General features: G+C 43.5%; 1 protein-coding gene across 3 annotated transcripts in view; it reads right to left on the minus strand.

Annotated features, from left to right (window-relative positions):
* Nucleotides 1-21,702, minus strand: part of LARGE1 (LARGE xylosyl- and glucuronyltransferase 1) — a 363,903-nt gene that overhangs the window by 195,674 nt on the left and 146,527 nt on the right. For 2 of the 3 annotated variants that reach the window (XM_077829159.1, XM_077829178.1), the window contains exon 3: nucleotides 1,442-1,743. In XM_077829159.1, coding sequence (XP_077685285.1) covers nucleotides 1,442-1,743 — 302 coding nt within the window. Of the gene's footprint in view, nucleotides 1-1,441; nucleotides 1,744-12,886; nucleotides 12,931-21,702 lie in introns of those variants that run through there. The other variant, XM_077829168.1, reaches the window with a different exon arrangement.

The raw sequence follows: 21,702 nt of genomic DNA on the forward strand, positions 1-21,702 counted from the left end.
GTGAATTCCTTAAGAAGAAGGAAAAGCTATTTCGTTATCAATATTGCATGTGGTTAGATAGGGGCACGGAATGCGCAGTGAGGTTTCATGTTTTATATAACCATTGCCTCCAGCTAAACCCTACAGAGGAAGCACATGTATTTCTGGAAGGCCACTTAAAACATTTTCTTTTTTAACAGCTATTCACTTGCCTTAAATTGGTTGAGGGTATTGAGGCTAGGAATGAGCTAAGCAGTGCTTGACTAAGAATAAGAAGGAAGGTCAAATTTATTTACTTAGGGCCTTATCCTCCTGCCACTGAATTCTATGACACATCTCTCCTGTATTACACAGAGAGAAAGATCAGACCCTCATTGTTCGGAGGAAAAAAATCTGACACCCCATCTTTAGCCCCAGTATTACATTTTTTGATTGTCAGAAAAAAAGCCCAGCACTGGTAACCTGTGTTTTAGTTTTAATAGATATATCAAATTTGTCAGCTGAATAGGCAGCAGGCCTAATTTTATATGAAGAGATAATTAGGACTAATTTTTGACCCTCAATTGTATTATTTTTCACCTTCTATTTTTTCAGGGAAAAAAAAACCAAGCTAAAAAGGGTGACAGGTATCAGATTAAACGTGTTAATTTTTTAATGGGGGTAGGTAATCTATTTTTGACCCTCCTGCCCCTTCCAGTTTGGGTTCATTTTGAAATAGGCCTCACCCTGGCTTCCAGTTTTACACCTGAACATTTGTGGGTACATGTTGATATACCTTAGATGTCCAACTACCTGATTTGCAGATACAATCAAACAGTTGAAAGTCTAAATGACATCCACTGCAAACATGCAGGCATAAAATGAACTACTACTCAAAAACAGACACCCCCACCCAAGCCCATGGAGTTGACCACACCTCTCCTACAAGAGTCTGCAGTAGCTAATTGTACAGAACATGTGGCTTTGCATCAGCTGCTACTAGATACTCCATTGATAGGCAATTCAGAAGAGCAAACAGATTAGACAGCAGCAATCTAAGGAACAGAAACTCAAGAGTTGTGCTGACAGGACGGCTGGTGCACAAACAAGGAAGTAAGATTTTAAAAAGCACTATGTCTTTATCAGCTCATTTGGAAACATCTGGGGCCAGATTCACAGCTGACGTATATCAGCATTGCTTTAGTGCAGTCAACAGAGGCCAGTTTACACTTGAATCTGGACCACGAGAATCAAAAACAAGACATCAGCCAAATAACAACAGAGACCAACATCAGGAAGAAAAATTAATATTTTCAAGAGCATCAAAAGAGGACAAAAACAAAGTACAATGTAAATCTATTAGAATTTACTGCACAACATCCCTTGAAGGGAATTGCAGCATTTTCAGAAGCACAGTCCTTGGGTGAATAAATCTCCCACCCCTCCCAGCATTCATTGTTTCTGGTAATGCATTTTGTTTTACCTCACACTTCTCCACTGCTGGCTGCTGCCCACACTCTGAGCTGTTCCCTGCCACGATGCCAGCGCGCAGACTCTCACTGTCCCCAGTCCCTTCCTCCATGGAGTAGGTTTTTGAGTGATTGCCACGACGGTGCGTTGGGCTCCGGCTCTGCGCCAGGCTGAGCTGCTTGCGGAGTGCCCGGTTCTCCTCCTCCACCTCCCGCATGCGTATTTCCAGGCTCTCCCGCTCCCGCTGGTTCGAGGCTGTGTAATGAGGGCTATGGGGCTGAGATTCGATTGGCGATAGCGACACCGCCTTCCCATCTAAGGGATGGAAAATAATATCTGGATGAGAGCAGGGTTAACATTTTGTGTGTGCTTTACATAGCAAAAACACAGACATTTATTTCAAATAAATCCACCTCTTATATAGAGTAAGGTCCCAATTCAAGAAAACACTTAAGCACATGGTTAACTTTAGGCAGTTGCTTCAGGCCTACTGACTTCAAGTCCCATTAACTTCAAGGGAACTTAAGTACATACATAAAGATGAGCATGTTTGTCTTGGACAGGGGTGTTTGCCAGAATCAGGGCCTAAACTGGAAGACAATGAGGAAAAGGAGGATTTAATATAATGACAATTAATATATTGTTAGAGGAAGTGACAATTAACATACAGTGAGGGAAGAAAATGTTTTAAAAAAAAAAATGTATGAGAGTATTTTTTCTATTCTCCCACCCAAAAAATTGCAGCATTTCAGATGTCACATCTTGCCAAGAATTGACCCTGCATGATTTCATGTGTGAGGGGGTGATTTACATCACTCAGGAGAGACCCAAGATACAGGAGAAGGAAAACATAATTACATATAAAGTACCCAAGAGAGGATCATTCCACTGTCTGTTCCAGGTGTGTTATTGCCACAGGGGTTTAGAGAGAGGAAATGGAGAGAGGCAGCCAATCTTTTAGTGACAGAGACATTCTTCCAAATTGGTTTTAACAGAGCAATATATTCATGGCAAATGTTTGAGAGGTGATTAAAAAAACCAAATCTAGTGTTAAATAATTTTCAGTTAAAATTAAATGAGACCAATAAAAATGAATGGTTACAGGTGTCCACAGAGTTGCGGGACAGTCTGTAGTTAACAAGGGCTAAGTACACTGCAACACGTCACTGCAATGAGGATGATGGGTGAATGTCTTGTACAGAGTACTTCTCAAAAATAAACTTTCTGCCCACATGCATTTAAAAAGGCTGTACTGTTTCACAATCCCCCTCACTGTACACAATCACACTGGCTTTATCATCAATTTGTGAGTGGCTTAGAAAACACAAAATCATATAGTTATTGCTGAACTATCGTTATTACCAGAACATCACCTCGTTCTTAAATTTATCTCCCTGCTGCAAAGACCCTCTTCATCTCCTGCTTCGCTCTACTGTTTTTCTTACTTGATCAATGCTAAACTCCTCAAACTGAGGTTATGAAAAACTGTTATAGAAATGAGAACCAGTTTTCAAGCCTCCACTGTTACACATCAGATACACACACACACAAATATGTATGAACTATATATTAGTTCCCCCCCCCGTTTAATTTTGTAAAAATATGAATATGTATGATAGGTATGTCTGAGTTTGTAAATATGTGTAAAGATAGAATTCTGATGCTTGTTTGTTGATATTTGTAACTTGTTAAAAAAAACCCAAATACTTATTTTTTTTTAACATAAACAAAACACAACGTTTTCTTAAGGTTGCAAAGCCAAGCACACAACAGTTAGGAAATACCAGATTCAGAGTTGCCTGATTATCCTTAACCTGCCCCCTTATGAATACGCATTATGACACAATTTTTACAGATCACATCCTTTTCTTTCCACTGGATCCCACCTCATTCGGGAATAGTCAACACAAAAATCTAACATTAGCAAAACTACCTATTGTTTAGAGCTGGCCAAAACATGTTAAAAAATTAGCAATAATGTTTTCCTCATCATTTCAAAAAAAATTTTTTTTTAAATGCAACCAATTCTATAGTTATTGATGACAATTTTTTTATGCCCTTTAAACTTTTTTTTGGTAAAAATTCTGCTGCAGGGCTGATGACACCCAATCCCTGTAGCCTCAATGGGAGGAAGTTGCACTCCAGTCCACTGTTACCAATCAATCTTTGTTTCATTGATTTCAGTGTGTCAGCTGAAATTGACGTTTACTGAAATCTACTGATTTAAACTGAATCCTGCCAAGCCTAGCTATTTGATATGAAGTTCTACATAGAAAGTGTTAAATACGAAGAGGTTTCTTTTTTCCTCCAAAGAATCTCATAAGGGCTACTGCAACAACTCCCTCTGCACAGCATTGCTTTCTTACCAACTCGTGATTTTCTCACTAGTCTTGCAATAGCAGGTGTTCTTCTTAAAACCCCAACAGCTGGAGGCAAGTGACTGAAAATCTCAGCTTTCATTTAAAAGACAAGGAAGTTTCTAGCCCTCATGGGTAGAAGAGCCCTGCGCGGATATAAATTTATATCCGCAGACATAAAATCGGTATCCGTGGAACCGCAGGGCTCTCGCAGGAACCGCAGCAGCGAAAGGAGTAGAACATGGGGCCACCACTCCCAGGAGCCAGTGCCCCGAGCCAGCAGCTCCTCCTGTGTGGCTGTACCACCCTCAGCCCCACCCCACCCCTGTCCCTTCCACGCAGCTGTCTGCGTGACTGCATCTCCTGTCTGGGGTCTGTACAGCTGCACCAAAGGACAGGGCTGGGGGCCGGGCTGGGGGCGGTACAACTGCGCAGGAGGACAGGGCTGGAGCCAGTACAGCAGCGCTGGAGGAACTGTGGACACAGGGCCCTGGCTCCTGGGAGTGGCAGCCCCATGTTCTGCTCCTTTCGCCGTTGCAGTTCTTAGGAGACCCCTGCGGATATCTATTTATATCTGCGGATATCTGTATACGCGGATATAAATTTGTATCCACACACAGGGCTCTACTCATGGGTACAGAGAAAAGTCTGAAAATATGAACTGGTTTTACCGAAAGGCTCAAACCAGAATGCAAAGAAAAAGAATCCAAAACTTAAAAACTAAAAACAAAACAAAAAACCACAACATGATTATTAAGCCAAATTCATGATTTTGGGCACATGGCTCATGATTTCTGAAAGCTTAGGGTTGGCAGTACCGGTATTGTGTGGGTTAAATATTCTTGTCTGAGAGAGATTTGCAGAGACATTGGCTTCAGTTCACTGATGAACCTATCTGAGGAGTTTCTTAATGTTGCAGAGTAGTTTGATACCCAGGCCTAATCTCCATGCCCACTTGACTTAGCCCATGATCAGTTTTAAGAACGTTATGTATATTTGTTTCACCTGGCCTTTAAAGAGAGGTAGGTGGACTGAGGTACGGGCTGATATAAAGAAGCACTAGTATTTGACTGATTGAGTATGCTGCTAGATAGAAGGGTTGAGTTGGTTGTACTGCACTTTAGTTTTATACTTTAAATAGTTGGCAGGGTGCTCTACGGTGATATATGGGCATTTTTTATTTAATCTAAATCAAAATAAAATAAAACCATTCATAATACGGACTGAGAGAGTTTTGTCTGAGAGCTTGCCCAGGTAAGAATACAAGGAACCAGACAGTGTGCTGTGAGGCAACTAGAAAGCTTTTGAATGCTGTAACAAATATGAATAAAGCTATTAATTTTTGTTCTTCACTTGGAGTTGCTGATCCATGTTTGGTCCTAGGCAGGCTCATACCTATTTTATTTTTGTACGGTTGTCAAGCCTTTTACCCCAATCCTTCTGTGTTAATAAAATTTTACCAAAGAAATAAAAAATGACTTGCTAAATTTCACTGCTATAGACCACATATTAAATACTGAAACTGGAGTAATTATGGCATGGTAGCCAAAAGGCGGTGGTTTATCATCAAAGTAGGAATGCTAAATCGAAAACTGCTTCCCATATCTTAACCCTTAATGAATCCATAAAAATATATTAACAATAAAAAAATTAATTCTACAGTATTATCCTGGGGAAATTGAAGATGAAAGAGGTTAAGAACATAAGAATGGCCATACTGGGTCAGACCAATGGTCCATCTAGCCCAATATCCTGTCTTCTGACAGTGGCCAGTGCCAGATGCTTCAGAGGGTATGAACAGAACATGGCAATTATCAAGTGATCCATCCCCTGTCGTCCAGTCCCAATATTTGGCAATCAGAGGCTATGGGACACCAGAGCATGGAGTTGCATCCCTGACAATCTCGGCTAATACGACCTACCCTCCATAAAGAGAGAAGAGTGCCACCTACTGGGCACTTATACCATTTCCTGGAGCACAAGGTGTTTTTCCTTGCAGGCTCCCCTACCCAACCACATTCTCAAAATGACCCTCCTTAGCTCACAAGATCATCCATTCACAGCCCAAGTGTGTAATTTGCCCAAGGTCACAAACTGAGTCAGTGGTAGGGTCAGGAATAGAACCCTTGAATTCTTGGCTCCTAATACCATGTGGATGCCACTAGGTAAGTACATTGTCTAGATGTTTCCGCTAAAATGATCAGGAGTGAAAAATTCTTGACATAAAGGCACTGCCTACCATATCTCATTTAACTGAGTTAAATGTCTAGATTAGGAAAATAGGTTGTGTTTAAAAATGCATTAGTTAACATGTTTTTAAATACTAGTGTAGACAGAGTCTAACACCTTTAAATACATATTAGCTGGCCATGGTCAATTCTAGGCTCACTCCTAGATAAGATGAATGTTACAATTAACACTTCTCACAGATAACCTTTCAGTCAGTCTGATTGCAGACCCAATAAAACAACGCTCCTTTAGTTACATTCTGTTCACATTTTAATGGTTTTTCTTTGCATCTTTAAGGACAATAAACTTAATATTTTAAAAACAAAAGCTGACATTCTGCAGATAGAAATGGGGGTCACAGTTGGCCACCTTCACCAGTTTGCCTCTGGATCTCCCATGAGCAAGTTCACTCAAAGCCCATTGCGTAGCAATTTATTCCCACAGGGAGCCTTGCACAGAATTACAAGAACTCTAGATAGCAAGAGAAACAAGAAGAGAGGAGACAGGGGAATGCTAACAAATGCTTTTTGTAGGTGGGTAGATGGTTTCTTTTGTTTTGGAACACTGATTCAACTTTAATCACCTATTACCTCAGCAGCTCCTGGACTTCTGTTCTCCGTTAAGTCATGGCAGATGTTGGTTACAAGGACCACAAGCTTGAAGTCAGGTTTGTTAATAGTTTGGTGTTTTAATGTCTATATCTCCACACAAGGATCCTAGGGGATACTAAGTTTCTTGTTCCCACTCTCACTGAGAATTTTTTCTCCCCTATGTCTAGGGCACAGTTTGCAAGTCGCTCACAGATGATATCAATTGGAATTAGACAACAGTGCCCGATGAGCTGTTTTGGTAGTTGCCTATAGAACTGCTAAGTGAAGCAGAGCAATTTACTGCAGAAGTCTGAAGTGTAAACACAGCACCGTCTAATTCCAATATGAGTGACCCTCATGAGGCACTAATGAATTTATTATACTGATCTCCTTTAAAAAAAAGAGGGGGGGGGTGACTTTTGTGCCTCTGATGAGGTCATGTTGCCAACCCTGAAAATTGAGGTCCTCGGAACAACTGCAGCACAGGAATCAGCAAGTCAAGCTTCCCCACATTACCTGGGTAAGTTTCCTCACCCCTGACCTGGAGAGACCATTTGTACATGTATGAGCTCGAGTTGCCTTGGCCTATTCAAGACTCAGTACTGATACTGCCAATAAAAGTGCCACTAGTTACTGCACTGAAAGCATCAACTGTTTTCACACAGCATACCAATCGTCAGGTAATTACCCCTTTTGGTTGCTTACTATCCTGGCCTGGATTCAGGCTCCAATTTCGGCAAAGACCTTCAGCAAGTGTTTAACTTTAAGCCCATGCTCAAGTTCCACTGAAGTTAATGGGACTTAAGTTAAGCACATGCTTATGTGTTTTGCTGAACTGGGGGCTCAGACATGAAACATCAAGCCCCATTGCATCCCCAAACTAGCCTGCTGCTCTTTGCGTTATTCCTTTCTCATCCCTCACAGCAATCCATCAATCATTCTCTTGAGCAAAATATCCATTCACAATTAGTATGTTTGGAAATCATATACAATATTACACACAAAAAACAACATTAAAAGAATGTAACGGTTGCGAAGTCAAACACACAAAAGTTAGGAAGTGTATGAATTAATTTTGCCAGTGCAACCTTCATTTGGCCCCTTAGGCACACGCATTATGACAGTCATTAAGTATGTGATCACATACTGGGATTCCTGCCTCTTCAGTGAGCACGATGGATAGTGTTCAATGAAGGAGCAGCCATTCTATATTTTGTTTTTTCCTCCTTACTCAGGCCTCATTTACTGCACACAATTCAAACCCTCCTCTGAAGACAGAATTGTTAGGTTCCTCATGGCCTTTTTCTATGGTGGTCACCATTAAAATGCCTGAGTGCTTCACAAACATTAACTTGTTTTTACAACCCCCTGTGAGATGAGGGTACGTTACTAGTTCAACGTATAGTTGGGGAACAGAGGCACAGAGACATTAAAATCAAAGGGGTACACTAATTTTGGGTGTCCAATCTAGATGCGTATGGCCTGATTTTTCAGAGCACTTCGTGTTTTATAGCTTTTTATATGTTCAAAACACAGCTCCTATTGACTTTAGTTGCAGTTGTGAGTGCTCTCACTTCTGCAAATCAGGTGCCAGGGTCCCAGGTTGGATACCTAGCAAAATAGGAAAACACAACTTAGTGACCACCTGTTAAGTTTGGTTTAAGTGATTTGCCCAGCACCACATAGAATTCTGCAGCAGAGGCAGGGATAAAATTCAGCTCCCCGCAGTGGATTTCAACTGCCTAAACCACTAGACCAAACATTGTCTTCCTGCAATTCCCTTTCTCATTCACGATACACCTTCCTACCTCTGTTGTGTGCTCCAGGATGTGACGGCAGCCTAGCCTCCTGCTTCTCTCACGTTCCCTGAGCGGATCCTGAGGGAGCATGCTCCCCGCCCACCATTCACCCCTGGCCCTCCAGAACTTGTCATCAGACTCCTGCCCTGTAAGACTTCCCAGGCGCCCATGACATGTAACGTAAGTCTGTTGAACACCATCCAGCTGGTCTGCCTCCGAACTGTGCCCAGGAAAGATCTACACACACTCGTGCTTCACACCACCCACTTCCTTGCATCCCACCCTGACACCAAGCGCCAGGACCTGCTGCCACCTAAGTAGGGCGAGGAACCCTGGTGGGGCCAGCCTGTACTCCACTATGATCTCACAACCCACTAGGGATATTAGTTGCCGGCACCTTCATGGAGCCATAAGCCCAGGTGTGTACTTGGCAAAGTTCATGAACTCCCTCAACACCTGCTGCGACAATTGGGAGAGGCACACATCTACATAGAGTGTCAGGTTGCAGCCCCTCTTCTGACTCCTCCAGAATCTCTTACTGTGGTTCTGGCTGCAGTTTTCCCTGCGTCTCCTGATAGCTGCACACCCCAACCACGGACCCACGAAGTCGCAGGACCTCCTCATCAACGTCCTCCTGGCACTGGCCAAGAAAGCCATTCATCATACCAAGAAGAGGAAGCTGAATGGGGGAGTGTAACAACGAGAAGACTCACCAGCGTGGCGCCTCCTGTAGGTCATCTGCGAATTAGCTTTTTCCAGCCTTGGAGCGCCCCCTGCTGGCCAGTGTCTCACCTGCCTCAGGCCCCCATGTCCCTCCCAGACCTTGGTGCCCCTTACCTCATGATTCTGCCTCCAGCAGTTCCCCCACACTCTAGGTCTCCCCTCCCCAGGGGACCCCCAATCCGCTATCCCCACCTTGCCTCAGTAGCTACTGCCAGTCATCACCTAGCCCCTTTCTCAAGGGGCAGACTGCCATCTGTAATGGCCACTCATCACTGGCAAGGGGATTGGACCAGCTGCCTCTGCCTATCCCCAGGCTGCACCTCTGCAGCCCCAGTACCTCATTAGGCCTTTAACAAGGCCTCAGCCTGGGGAGTTGCCAGGCTGGAGCTCCCCAGCTCCTCTTACCCTTCCCCAGCACTGCTCTGCTTTAGGTACCCTGCGCTCCCAGGGAGCTAGGTCCTTCCCACTCCAAGGCTGGAGTGAGACTCTTTCAGCTCCTGGCCCCCCAGCCCTCTTATCAGGGCCAGCTGGGCCCTGATTGAGCTGGCCACACTTGTGGCCAGCTACTCCCTCCGCTGCTCTCACCGCTTATCCCAGCCGCAGCCCTCTCCCAGGCTGCTTTTAACCCCTGTTCTGCTGGAGTGGAGCAGCCACCCCACTACAGGGTGGGAGGTGTGCTCTGCACCCATGGGTCTATTTGTGGTGCTTTGTCTGCTCCAGTCTTTGGGCAGAGTTTCTCTGAGCGGTGTCCACTGGATTCTTGGATGCCTTTGAGGAGCAATGGGCACTTTCCAGGGTTCTCTGCTTGTTGTCCACCTTTTGACCCCTGATTCTTTACCTCTGACCTCACACCGCTCCTGTTTTTTTCAGTTTGTATGGCAACTTCCATCTTCTCTGTATGTATGTATGTATGTATGTATGTATGTGTGTGTATATATATATATATATATCTTCTTACTGTATGTTCCATTCTATGCATCTGATGAAGTGGGCTGTAGCCCACAAAAGCTTATGCTCTAATAAATTTGTTAGTCTCTAAGGTGCCACAAGTCCTCCTGTTCTTTTTGCAGAAATTAACTGTAGCCAGGGCTCAGTGGTTCCTCCCCCTTACTTGAGGCAGGGCGGCCTCTAGTTATGGGCAGGCCAATACCCGCCCGCCCCAGTACTACAAAGAGTACACACCTTCCTACTTCTGCAACAAATGAGGCAGAGATCCAACAAACAATGGCATCATTCACAACTCAGCCCCAATTCATCCCCATAGCACGATCCCTCCTGTGCAGTGAATGACACACCACACAGTTCAGTGGAAAAAACAGTACTTGATCATGTCATTAAGAACTATATCATAATGCATATGCAGAAGGCTGAATTAATGTTGCATGAGCAGCCTTAATTCTTTCATTCCCTAACTGGGGTTTGGGGTATTAAATTGAGAAAGTTGAGGATAAGGCAGTAAAATACAGAAAGAGTTCACATCAATCTACTAGGAGAAACCCACTAAACATAGCATGATAAATCTGCTAAGCACGAAATAACCATTCCCACCAACCCCATCCCCACAGATCTATAACCTTGCAAGGTCACACAGGCACAACCCCTTCCTTGGACAAGAGAGGGAGGGGACAGAAATTCTATGGAAAGACACTACCGAGGAACCTGGCACTTGGAGAAGCACTGGTAGCATGGCAAGCCAGGAGCAACAGAGAAGCTGGAGGCAAGGGGAACTGTATATAGGGCACGCTGAAGCAAAAGCCAGGGAACTGTGGGAGAACAGGGTGTGACTTTTGGACTTTGCAGATGGATTCAGGTCTATGAGGAACTCCTGGAAAAGTAACACTGTCTGGGGCAGAGACGTAGTGCAGAGGGGTTCTAATGGCATACCCCACTAACCGATCCTGCCAGGAAACCTGCAAGTTCCTTCTTGTTTTTAATATAAGATTGTACTGGAAAGGACATCCCAGACAATAGGCCTGAAGAGCCCAACCCTCAGACTGCTCTGTAGGGGTCCCAACAAGAACATCTCTACCTCACTTTGACCAGTAACTATTTAAGCCACTGAACCTAGGGTATCTGCAACTTTTCCCTTTTGTGCCATCCTTGGTAAAATACCCCTTCACTTTAGCCATATGTTTGAGTGGTTCTGGGGACTCACCAGGACTAGCACCTACAGAGCTTAGCTGCTGAAGCACCATCAGCATTTGCCTCCAAGTCACGGCAAGTACCTCAGAGGTTTGGTGTACCACAGCACAGAGCAGCTATAATAGTTACAATATTATGTGTTTTCCTCTGAATGTGGCACTGGTTCTTTCAGTAGTATTCATTTTTTGTAGACAACCAAATTTCCTAACTAAATGTTAAGATTCCCATTTTATTTGTAAATTAAAAACAAGAGCCAACAAACATTAAACATACCTCGTTAATTTCTTTGCCTACAAAATAGCCTCTCTTTTTTCCCTTCTCCTGTCTCCCTCCTCATCTTCCCCTCCCTGCTTGCACTGGAAAAATTCATGTGTCCACAAGAAAAGGACTAAAAATAACATCTCCCCTTATTTCTTCCAGAAGTGGAGCTGAAAGAAAATAAGGTTTTATCAGGATGGGCATTGAGAGAAAGTAAGATTATATCAGGGATTTGGCTTGACAAAGATAACGTGTTATCAAGAGGGGGCCTTGGCAAAGATAACACATTATCAAAATCAGGAGCGAAGCTTGGGGAAAATAATGTGTTAATACCTATTAGGTTCTAAATCAAGCATCTGTGAGCTTGATGAATCGTTATTTTTTCCAAGCCCCACTCCTGCAAAGATGTTGATTTTTTGGCAAACGATGCTTCTGGATAACACTTGGGGGAAGCGCTTTCTCTAGCGGCACTAGAGGGATTTTCTCCTTTTTAAAATGTTCTTGGTGAAGGATCCCTGCCTGACAGCCCTCGAGGCTAGAATTTCTATACCCAGAACAGGATAGCAGGCCACACTTCCATACAAAGTCTCCGCAAGTACTTCAGGGGGAACCACATGTAGGGGAAAGAAGGCCAATCAAGCCCCAGTACCCATTCTGCCCTTGACCTCTCTCCCCCAAGGCTGGCAATTGTTGCCTATTATAATGATGATTTCTGGGATGTGAGGACTTGCCTACTAAGATGCAGACTGAACAGCCATCAGATGGTAACGGCTTTTGGTCACTACCACTCATTTCTGGATAATGAATGGCCAATTCGAACTGAAAATGCTCCGTATCTCATTACTAAACCCATGAGCTGCCCAGTAGACGAAGTACAATTACAGTCAGCTCCTGAAAATGAGGAACAATTCAAAGTCGTGTGAACAAACCCAAATCACTACCTCAATGTGGCAGAATGTGGGTGCCTACAACTCATTATTATATAACACACACTTTATACAGAAGAAATTGCATGCTGCATTTATGCTCTTACACGCGGGAACCTAAAACTTTTATGTAATAGGGACCAGTGTGAATTCTGAACATACTGACATCACAGCCATTGTAACCTAGTGCTTCTATTGTTTAAATGATGACTTATGCAGCTTTTGAGACCATTTATTTATCATAGAATCACAGAAGTGTAGAACTGGAAGAGACCTCGAGAAGTCTTCTACTGCAGTTCCTGGTATTCAAGGCAGGACTAAGTATTATCTAGACCATCCCTAACAGGTGTTTGTCTAACCTGCTCCTAAAGCTCCAGTGAGGAAGATTCCACAACCGCCCTAGGCAATTTAACTAAAAACAAGAAATAACTTACAAACATAGTACTGAGGCTGCTGTAATGTAGCTTGCCTTTGTCTGCCTCGGTCTTTACAGTCGATTTCTGTCCCTGTATGTGTGAAAAATGGAATAAGAATTGTGTCACTGTATAGAAGCCTGCAGGATCTGTGGCTACTCTACACTTCCTGCTGAAACTTAACCCTTTATGGCATAGTGCTCTTCTGAATAAATGCTCTTACCTGTTTCTGTTGACCCAGAAAGCAGACTTTTCCAGAACCTGATTGTGGGGCACTGAGCCACTGCTTTCCTGTTACCAGAACCGGAGGGATGTGAGTCTCAAGGCAGATATTACATAGCAGTGGGGAAGGGAAGCTACTTTAATGTGCCTTGTTTAAATTGACCTTTAAAGGCTAACATGGCTGCTTTCAGAGGTGCAGGATTTTTATGTGGATGAACTATTATTTTCCGGCTTGACTTTTTTTTATATACATGTTTTGAAATAGTTTTGACTAGGTTTGATCTATTCTGTTTTAGAAAAGTGGTAAGAATAAATGAGTCTATAATCACACTGATGAAAAAAGGTTAATAGAAATTTTAATGAAAGTACACCAGCAAAAATTAAGGGAGATTGCAAGGCTGTAATCAGCAAGCAGACAAAATCCCTTCGGTTCAGAATGCGGTGGAAGCATTTATATTGACAAAGGAAAATAAAAAACCTTGATCTTGACAAAGAACTCAAACAATTAGTGCACTGTATGTGTGATGTGCAGAGACCATTGGCTGTGACTTCCAGTCACAAGCTAGCCTGCAAAAAGTTTAAGTAAAACCATATATAATAGTATTTATTTTATTCAATCCTTCCACAAAAATATTTTGCATTTAAGAAATATATTTGAAGACAATTACGTGTTGGAAAGATATTGATCCATTTGATAAAGGCCAAGAAAATGTGGAGTATTTCTGTAACAAGCTTGCAAGAATTGAGCTCTACTTCCCTGATTCAGAAAAACATCCCTATTTAGGATAGCACTGAAGCACATCCACAGGATTTAAATGCATGATTAAAGCTAAGCATATGCTTAAGTATTGTCCTGAATAGGGATAGACTTAAACATATGTTTCCGTGCTTCTGTGAATCGGAGCCTAAACTTGAATTAGTATATAACACACACTTTATCCATTAGGCTACAAAATCTGATTTCCTCTGTTTGGTGATATCTAAACCTAGTAAATGTAGCCTTTCTGAAAAGGTTTTCTTTTGCTTGCTGCCCAGGAAACACTGTTTGTTTGTGATTGGTCATAGGGGATGTTACCATATACTGACCTACCACAGTAGAGTGCTTTGTGCATTTCTGGTGCTACGTAAAAATGATTAATAACACTATGGCCTACACATGCAAAATTTCATGAAATATTAGAACCATTCCTGCTTCCATTGAAATCAAGGAGTTTTGCCTTTGACTTTTGTGAAAATGGAATTATGCTCCTAACGTGCTGTCTTTGCTTCTATAGCAAAAAAATGTAAAGAGCCGTGAATTTCCTATGTATTGACTGCAACTGGAACCATAAATATGAAATCTTGTCTAATGATTCTTTTATATGCAGCTCATTATTTGCAAATGGACCAACACTCACATTGACTTCAAGTATGATCAAGATATAAATCAGTACAAAATCATATAAAGAATTAATTTTCTTTACAATAGCTTCTGTAGGAGTCACCTCAGATTCACTAGGTACTTGCCAACTGTACCTCAGTAGGAGGGATACTTTTATTTTTATTTATTTAATTATAGCAAAATATCTGGGGGGGTTAAGCCTCCCCCCCCAAAAGATTTCCTTTGCTAATACATTTCAGTGGAGCCTAGTGACATAACTAGTGGAGGAAAGCTCTTGGGTGAAATTCTGATCTTATTGAAGTTAATGGTGAAACTGCCATTAACTTCAGTGGGGTCAGAATTTCACCGTTTGTGGAGTGTGATTTCATCAGAACTGGAAGGTTATAGCCTGATTGATATGCTAAGGTTTTTGATAAGAAAAAAGTGCTTTTATCAGAATCAGTCAATGTGTTGGCCAGCTCTGACCATTTTTTGGCTTTCTGTTTAGAAAACATAGGATCACGGAGAAACAGGGGAAACTTTTAAATATGCTTGCAAATTTAGTTCTGTTTACAGGAATGTTTATGGACAGCTTATGGTTGGGTGGTGCTGTCAGAGGTAATTCAGCCAGTCACCATCCAGTTCACATTATTTTGTACACCACCATTTTATTTTTTTTCAAATTCTGGCTTGTTTTTTTTTCTTTTGTCACTTCAAAAGTCATATTTCACCCCTCTGATGTCGTAGCTGTGAAGTATAGCTTACTGTTTGCATCACAGCTATGAGGTGATTTTACTTTTGCTAGCTACTTGTGAGACTTTTTGCTGTTATCTGCTAGATGATGATCTGTTATGACATTTTTCTTCATAAGGAAGGAGGGGAAACTCACTCATGAGTTATTTTGTCTCTGCTCACAAGTGAAGATAAATGTCATAACAGAGATCAGCCATCGTGTATTCTGAATGTGTAGTTATTTGCATTTTTCTCTCACTGTTCTTCAGGACTGAAGTGGCTTAATGACAGGTGCAACGAATGAAAAATGATGGAAATGTGTGTGGAGAATAGAAGGCTCTGAATACTAGAAGACTATTAATAACTTATGCACTATTCTGTCACCTTTGAAATAACACAGGTGTATGTTAAATTAGAAAAATAAACTTGTGTATTTCCACTTGTATTATGCATGTATAAAATATTTTTTTAGAAAGTAGAGAGGTCATGTTGCTTGAGAGAGCTAGTTGGGTTTTTTGGGGTTTTTTTTGTATGTGTATGTTTGTACTGTCGCTTCTGTACTGAGCAGTAGCAGACTTGCAGGCCTTGCAGGTCACTTTCCTATTGGAAGATAAATAAGTCATGTGAAATCTGGGTATTTTCTCAATTTAACTTTCATATAACCTGTCAATAAAACCAGTCCTTGAACAGAGGTGGTTGATCAGCATACAGGCAACCCTCTCTTTCAAAAATCTCAGTCAAAACACCTATGCCTATTTCAGAGGCAGCTAGGGTTGCCAACTTCCTAATCGCACAAAACTGAACATCTCTGTCCAGCACCTTCCCCGAGGCTGTGCCCCTTCTCTGAGGCCCCGCCCCTACTCGCTCCATCTCCCCTGCCTCCGTCGCTTGCTCTTCCCCACCCTCACTCACTTTCACTGGGCTGGGGCAGGGGATAATGGCTCCAGCTGGGGGTGCAGGCTCCGGAGTGGGGCTGGGGATGAGGGATTTGGGGTGTGGGAGCCGGCTCCAGGCAGGGGGTTGGGATGTTGGGGGATAAGGGCTTTGGACTGGAGGTGCAGGCTCCAGGTGGGGTCAGAAATGAGGAGTTGAGGGTGAGGGAGAGGGCTCCGGGCTGGGTCAGGAAGTTGGGGTGTGGGGAGGGTGAGGACTCCGGCTGGGGGTGCAGGCCAGGGATGAGGGGTTCGGGGTTCAGGAGGGGGCTCTGGTCTTGGGCCGAGGGATTTGGGGTGCAGGAGGGGGTGCGGGCTCTGGGGTGGGGCTGGGGATGAGGGGTTTTGGGTGGAGGAGGGGGCTGGGGCAGGGTGTTGGGGGGGTCTGGGCTCCGGGAGGGAGTTTGGGTGTGGGAGGGGACGCTGGGCTGGGACAGGAGGTTCGGGGTGCAGGTTCCCAGTGGTGCTTACCGCAGCTCCTGGGAAGCGGCCGCCAGGTCCTTGGAGCCCCAAGATGCATGGGCAGCCAGGGAGGCTCAGCATGTTGCCCTTGCACCCGCAGGCGCTGCCCCTGCAGCTCTCATTGGTCACGGTTCCCAGCCAATGGGAGCTGCGGAGCTGGCCCTCAGGGTGGGGGCAGCGCATGGAGCCTCCCTGGCCACCCATGCATTTAGGGGCTGCAGGGATCTGGCGGCTGCTTCCGGGAGTTGTGCGGAGCTAGGGCAGGCAGGGAGCCTGCCTTAGCCCCGAGCCCCTGCTGCACTGCCAATCAGACTTTTAACGGACCGGTCAGCGGTGCTGACTGGAGCCACCAAGCTTCCTTTTTGACTGGGCATTTCTAGACTGGACGCTTGGCAACCCTAGAGGCAGCACCTTTGCCCCAAGAATTGACTCCAGATACAAACATTAAGGCATAGAGTAAACTTTCCTACTGCTTGCGACACCACCCAGCACAAACTGTATCATAAAACGAACAGAAGCATTTCTTCAAAGACTGAAGAATGCTTGCATGCTATGAAAAAGAACTTATAAGACCTCATGTAACAGCACCATCTCGTGACTACTGCCATAACAATATATATATGGGCATGGACATGGACATCCTCCATAGGTAAGTTGAAACTAAGTCCCAGCTGTAAGCCTTAGGCCTGATTTTCAGATGCTGGACATCCACATCTCTTCAGACCTCTGTTTTTCATCCCAACCGCTCTGCTTAGCCAAAACCAACCTAACCCACCTCAGCCTTCACATATCTCATCTTAGAGTAAAATATTTCTGGAAAGTTTTAAGCAGCTCACAAAGAAGTTTAGTATGACTATATGTTGCATACATAACGTGTAGGTGGGGAACAGCAGGAATCGAGTCCTGGATCAGATCTAAAAGCACCAGCCTGTGCAGTCTGAGCTAAATGACCCAGGTCTGTTAATGCAAAGGCTGTAGTGATGGACTCATAAACCTCTATATGGTCCAGCCACTACCGGAAGATGAAGAGCCACACTGTAAACTTGGGTTACACAAAGATCTTCCTACTGTTTTTTTGCAGGTTTTTTGGCTTCTCTTATCCCTGAAGCAAATGTAAGTACAACTTTTCCTGCAGTGCTATACGAGTATTAGGTGAGCCTCTGTAGGTTCTCTGGTGTTATAATTGGACTGGTTGGAAATCTTCCAAGATTTCTAAATTGGATTTTTGATTAAATAAACATTTTCACAGAAGGTATTTGCTTTCCTTGAAAATTTTGGAATTTTCAAGAAAATCCCAAACCCCAAAATAGGTGAAATTTTTTTTTGTTTCATTTTTTTTTAAACTATCCATCGAAAGTTGAAATTTTCTATTGGAAGTTTCCATTGAAAGTTGAAATTTTCCATTGAAAAATAACCTAGTATTGAAACAGGTCTAGTTATTATGTAAACTGAAGGCGGTGTTACCAAAATAACAGAATGTGGAAGATTGTACATGTAAAAACATCCATGTGCACTATATGCATGCCTCAGTTTGAAGCATGGTTTGGAAAGTGGGTATGGTCATGATGGGGGGCGTGGCTAGCTGAGAACCATACAGAGGGCAGATGGTTCCAGTCTGGAGGAAATAGAAGACGGAAAGCCACTGTTGGACAAGAAGTCCAGTATTATGAATGGGAGGAGAAAGCTACATGTGGAGGTCAGAGGTTGTCTTGGAAGCAATGGGCTGCATCTGTGCTCAACTTGTGTTGTCCACTGGAGTTTCTGCATGGTTTGCAAGGTCTGCAGGGTCTCTTGTTACAGAGCAGTTCTTAAGCATTTTTCAAAATGTAAGGAAGTTCCCAGGCAAACAGATTTTCTAACACTGAAAAACACTCTACCTTATTTCAGCAAAAGCATCCTAGAGAATGTTATCTAGCCAGAAAACTACGTTCCGGTTTCTGGCTCTCATGATGGCACTACAACAGCAGGGTTAAGGTTTATTATTTGGGTGTCTCACCCGTGTATTGGCCTATCTTTCGAATATTTGGGGCTTCTGTATAAGATGGACCCTTAACTTGGAATTCCAGACTCTAACATTTGTGATTTTTGAGAAAATGGAAGGATTTTTAAGAGTGTTTTGGCTCAATTTGAGTGATAGAGTATTTAATTTTTAAATGTAGGTCAATAGGTTTTTGCGTCCGCATGTATATATCTGTATGTTTAAGTGTAGATTTTTATTTTTCCTGAATGGCTGACGTGATTAGTATACGAAAGCATATGCAAAGTAGACCCTCTCACCCAAATCCCCTAAATGCAAGTGCTGTACAATCAGGAAATGGATTCTAGTCTTCATTGTTGCTACAGCAGGGAAAGCGCCCTTTACATATGCAAATACTGCTCAGAAGTTTAACTTAATAATTATCAGCTGGAGTCTCTATTGATGAGCAGCTGAGCCAACTCATCAGCAGGAGAATCTGAATTAACGACTACTAGGCCAGGGGTGGGCAAACGTTTTGGCCCGAGGGCCACATCGGGGTTGTGCAACTGTATGGAGGGCCGGGTAGGGAAGGCTGTGCCTCCACAAACAGCCTGTCCCCCTCCCCCGATCTGCCCCCCTCCCACTTCCTGCCCCCCGACTGCCCCTCTTAGGACTCCCGACCCATCCAATCCCCCCTGCTCCTTGTCCCCTGACCACCCCCTCCAGGGACACCCCCCCCCACACCGTGCCCTGACAGGCCCCGTGGGACTCCCATGCCTATCCAACCCTTCCCCCCCCCGCTCCCTGTCCCCTGACTTCTCTGACCCCATCCACACCCCCGCCCCAAACCACCCCCTGGGACACCAGCCCCTATCCAACCCTCCCTGTCCCCTGACGGCCCCCCAGGACCTCCTGTGGTTATGCAATCCCCCTCCGCTCCCTTACCATGCCGCTCAGAGCGTCAGGAGCTCGCAGCTGCGCTGCCCGGCAGCAGTGGCAGGCCAGAGCGCTGGTGGCGTGACAAGGCTGCAGGGGAGGGGCTGGAGGCTAGCCTCCCTGGCCAAGAGCTCAGGGGCCAGGCCGGACGGTCCCACGGGCCGTAGTTTGCCCACCTCTGTACTAGGCCCTGAGTTAGCATTTTTGTCTGTTGTGTGCAGTTACTGTTGTGGCAGTTCTAGAAACCTAAAGGTACCTGTAATACCTTTCTATGAGCTTGCAAATATTATTTTCTTACCAATGTTGTGCTTTTAAAAAACATTGAAAGACACAGGTTTGTTTTGTTTTGTTTTTCTCTTTCTGCCTCTCCATCTTTTTTATGGAGCAGAAGCCAACATGGAACAGTTCTACTCCTTTGTCCCCCAGTGTCGTTAATGATCGCAGCAGCAGGGTGTACAGCTGTGAGGAAAAACAGCCTTTGGCTGCCCTTAGACACATGCTTAACTTTAGAGGAACTTAAGCACCTGCCTAAAGTTGAGCATGCATTTTGCAGAATAGGGCTGGACTTCTGAATAAGGGCTGTAGTAGGTACTGTTTTCATTTAAATGGTCACACTTGTGAATGATGAGGTTGCTGGGCACAAGGGGGAGGTATCGAAGTGGTGAATGTCAAGAAGTGGTGCAATTCTTCGACAGAAAATTTTAAAATTAGCTGCTGCTGCTGCTGCTGCTTTCCCTCCTGCTCCCACTATAAACCAACAAAATTCAGCTGGCTACAATATCTTCCCTGAAGAAATAATTTAATGAGTATTTCCCCAGTGTGCTTTATTGTTCACCCCATGTTCCTACATCCCTTCTGCAACTTCCCTCTTGGTTCCAAGCATAATCGTCCTTGAATACAAGGAACTGCAGTAGAAGACCTCTCGAGGTCTCTTCCAGTTCTACACTTCTGTGATTCTATGATAAATAAATGGTCTCAAAAGCTGCATAAGTCATCATTTAAACAATAGAAGCACTAGGTTACAATGGCTGTGATGTCAGTATGTTCAGAATTCACACTGGTCCCTATTACATAAAAGTTTTAGGTTCCCGCGTGTAAGAGCATAAATGCAGCATGCAATTTCTTCTGGGGCAGAGAACTTTTCCTTCACCCAAACCTGCCTGGATAATCTGACAGTATCCAACCAACAGGAGGAGAAAAAAATCCCTTGCTCTCTTGAAGGAGCTATGCACCATTAGGTGCTAGAACAGTGGTTCTCAAACTTTTGTACTGGTGGCCCCTTTCACATAGCAAGCCTCTGAGTGAGATCCCCTCTAATAAATATATAAAAAAGTGCTTTTAATTTAACACCATTATAAATGCTGGAGGCAAAGCGGGGTTTGGGGTGGTGGCTGACAGCTCGCAACCCCCCATGTAATAACGTCACAACCCTCTGAGGGGTCCTGACCCCAAGTTTGAGAACCCCTATGCTAGAATCATTAAATCCCACCCAATTCAGAGCTCCCAAATGCAGGATTATAAATGTGTAAGGCAGAGATTGTGCAAGTTAGCTGTATATATCCAATGTTGCCAACCCTTGTTATTTTATCATCAGTCTAACAACATTTGGTGTTTTTTTTAAAGCCACGGCTCCTGCAATTATGTGATTATATGAGAATCTCAGGTAGATTTTAAATTTTTTTAAAGTAAGTTTCTAGCCTTCATGGTTGCAAAGAAAAACGTGAACCCTCAAGACCCAAAAATTAGAAGACAAATAAAAAGAACTTCAAAATTGAATTTATTATTTTTGAAATCTCTTGCTTTTTAGTTAACCTCATGATTTTTGGGGAGCTAACTCATGACTTTTAAACACATTCCATTTAAACAGATAACCCTTTACTAAAACAGATTATTTTTGTAATGATGCAGATCTTTATATGCCTAATGCGAAATGTTTTTGACGAGTATGCTGTCAGTCACAAATTCAGAAGGGCAGTTAAGGAGTTAAATTCTTGGTTGCTTTGTTGGGAGTTTTAAAAAGATTACTAAATCAATGCCTTTTCTGAGGTAATAGTTAACATATTTTAAAGCTTTCAAGAAGGGAACATTAGTCCAGATGTATACCAAAAAAATAACGGGGAATAGATTTCATTGTTCATTTAGTCAGTCACTCCCTTTTGGTTTGTCTTTAATAGAGACAGAATTCAGATTCATATGCATTCAAAATACTATATAGAGTAAATCATTTATGTACATT

The sequence above is a fragment of the Eretmochelys imbricata genome, chromosome 1, assembly GCF_965152235.1.
Source record: "Eretmochelys imbricata isolate rEreImb1 chromosome 1, rEreImb1.hap1, whole genome shotgun sequence".
Taxonomy (NCBI): Eukaryota; Metazoa; Chordata; order Testudines; family Cheloniidae; genus Eretmochelys; species Eretmochelys imbricata.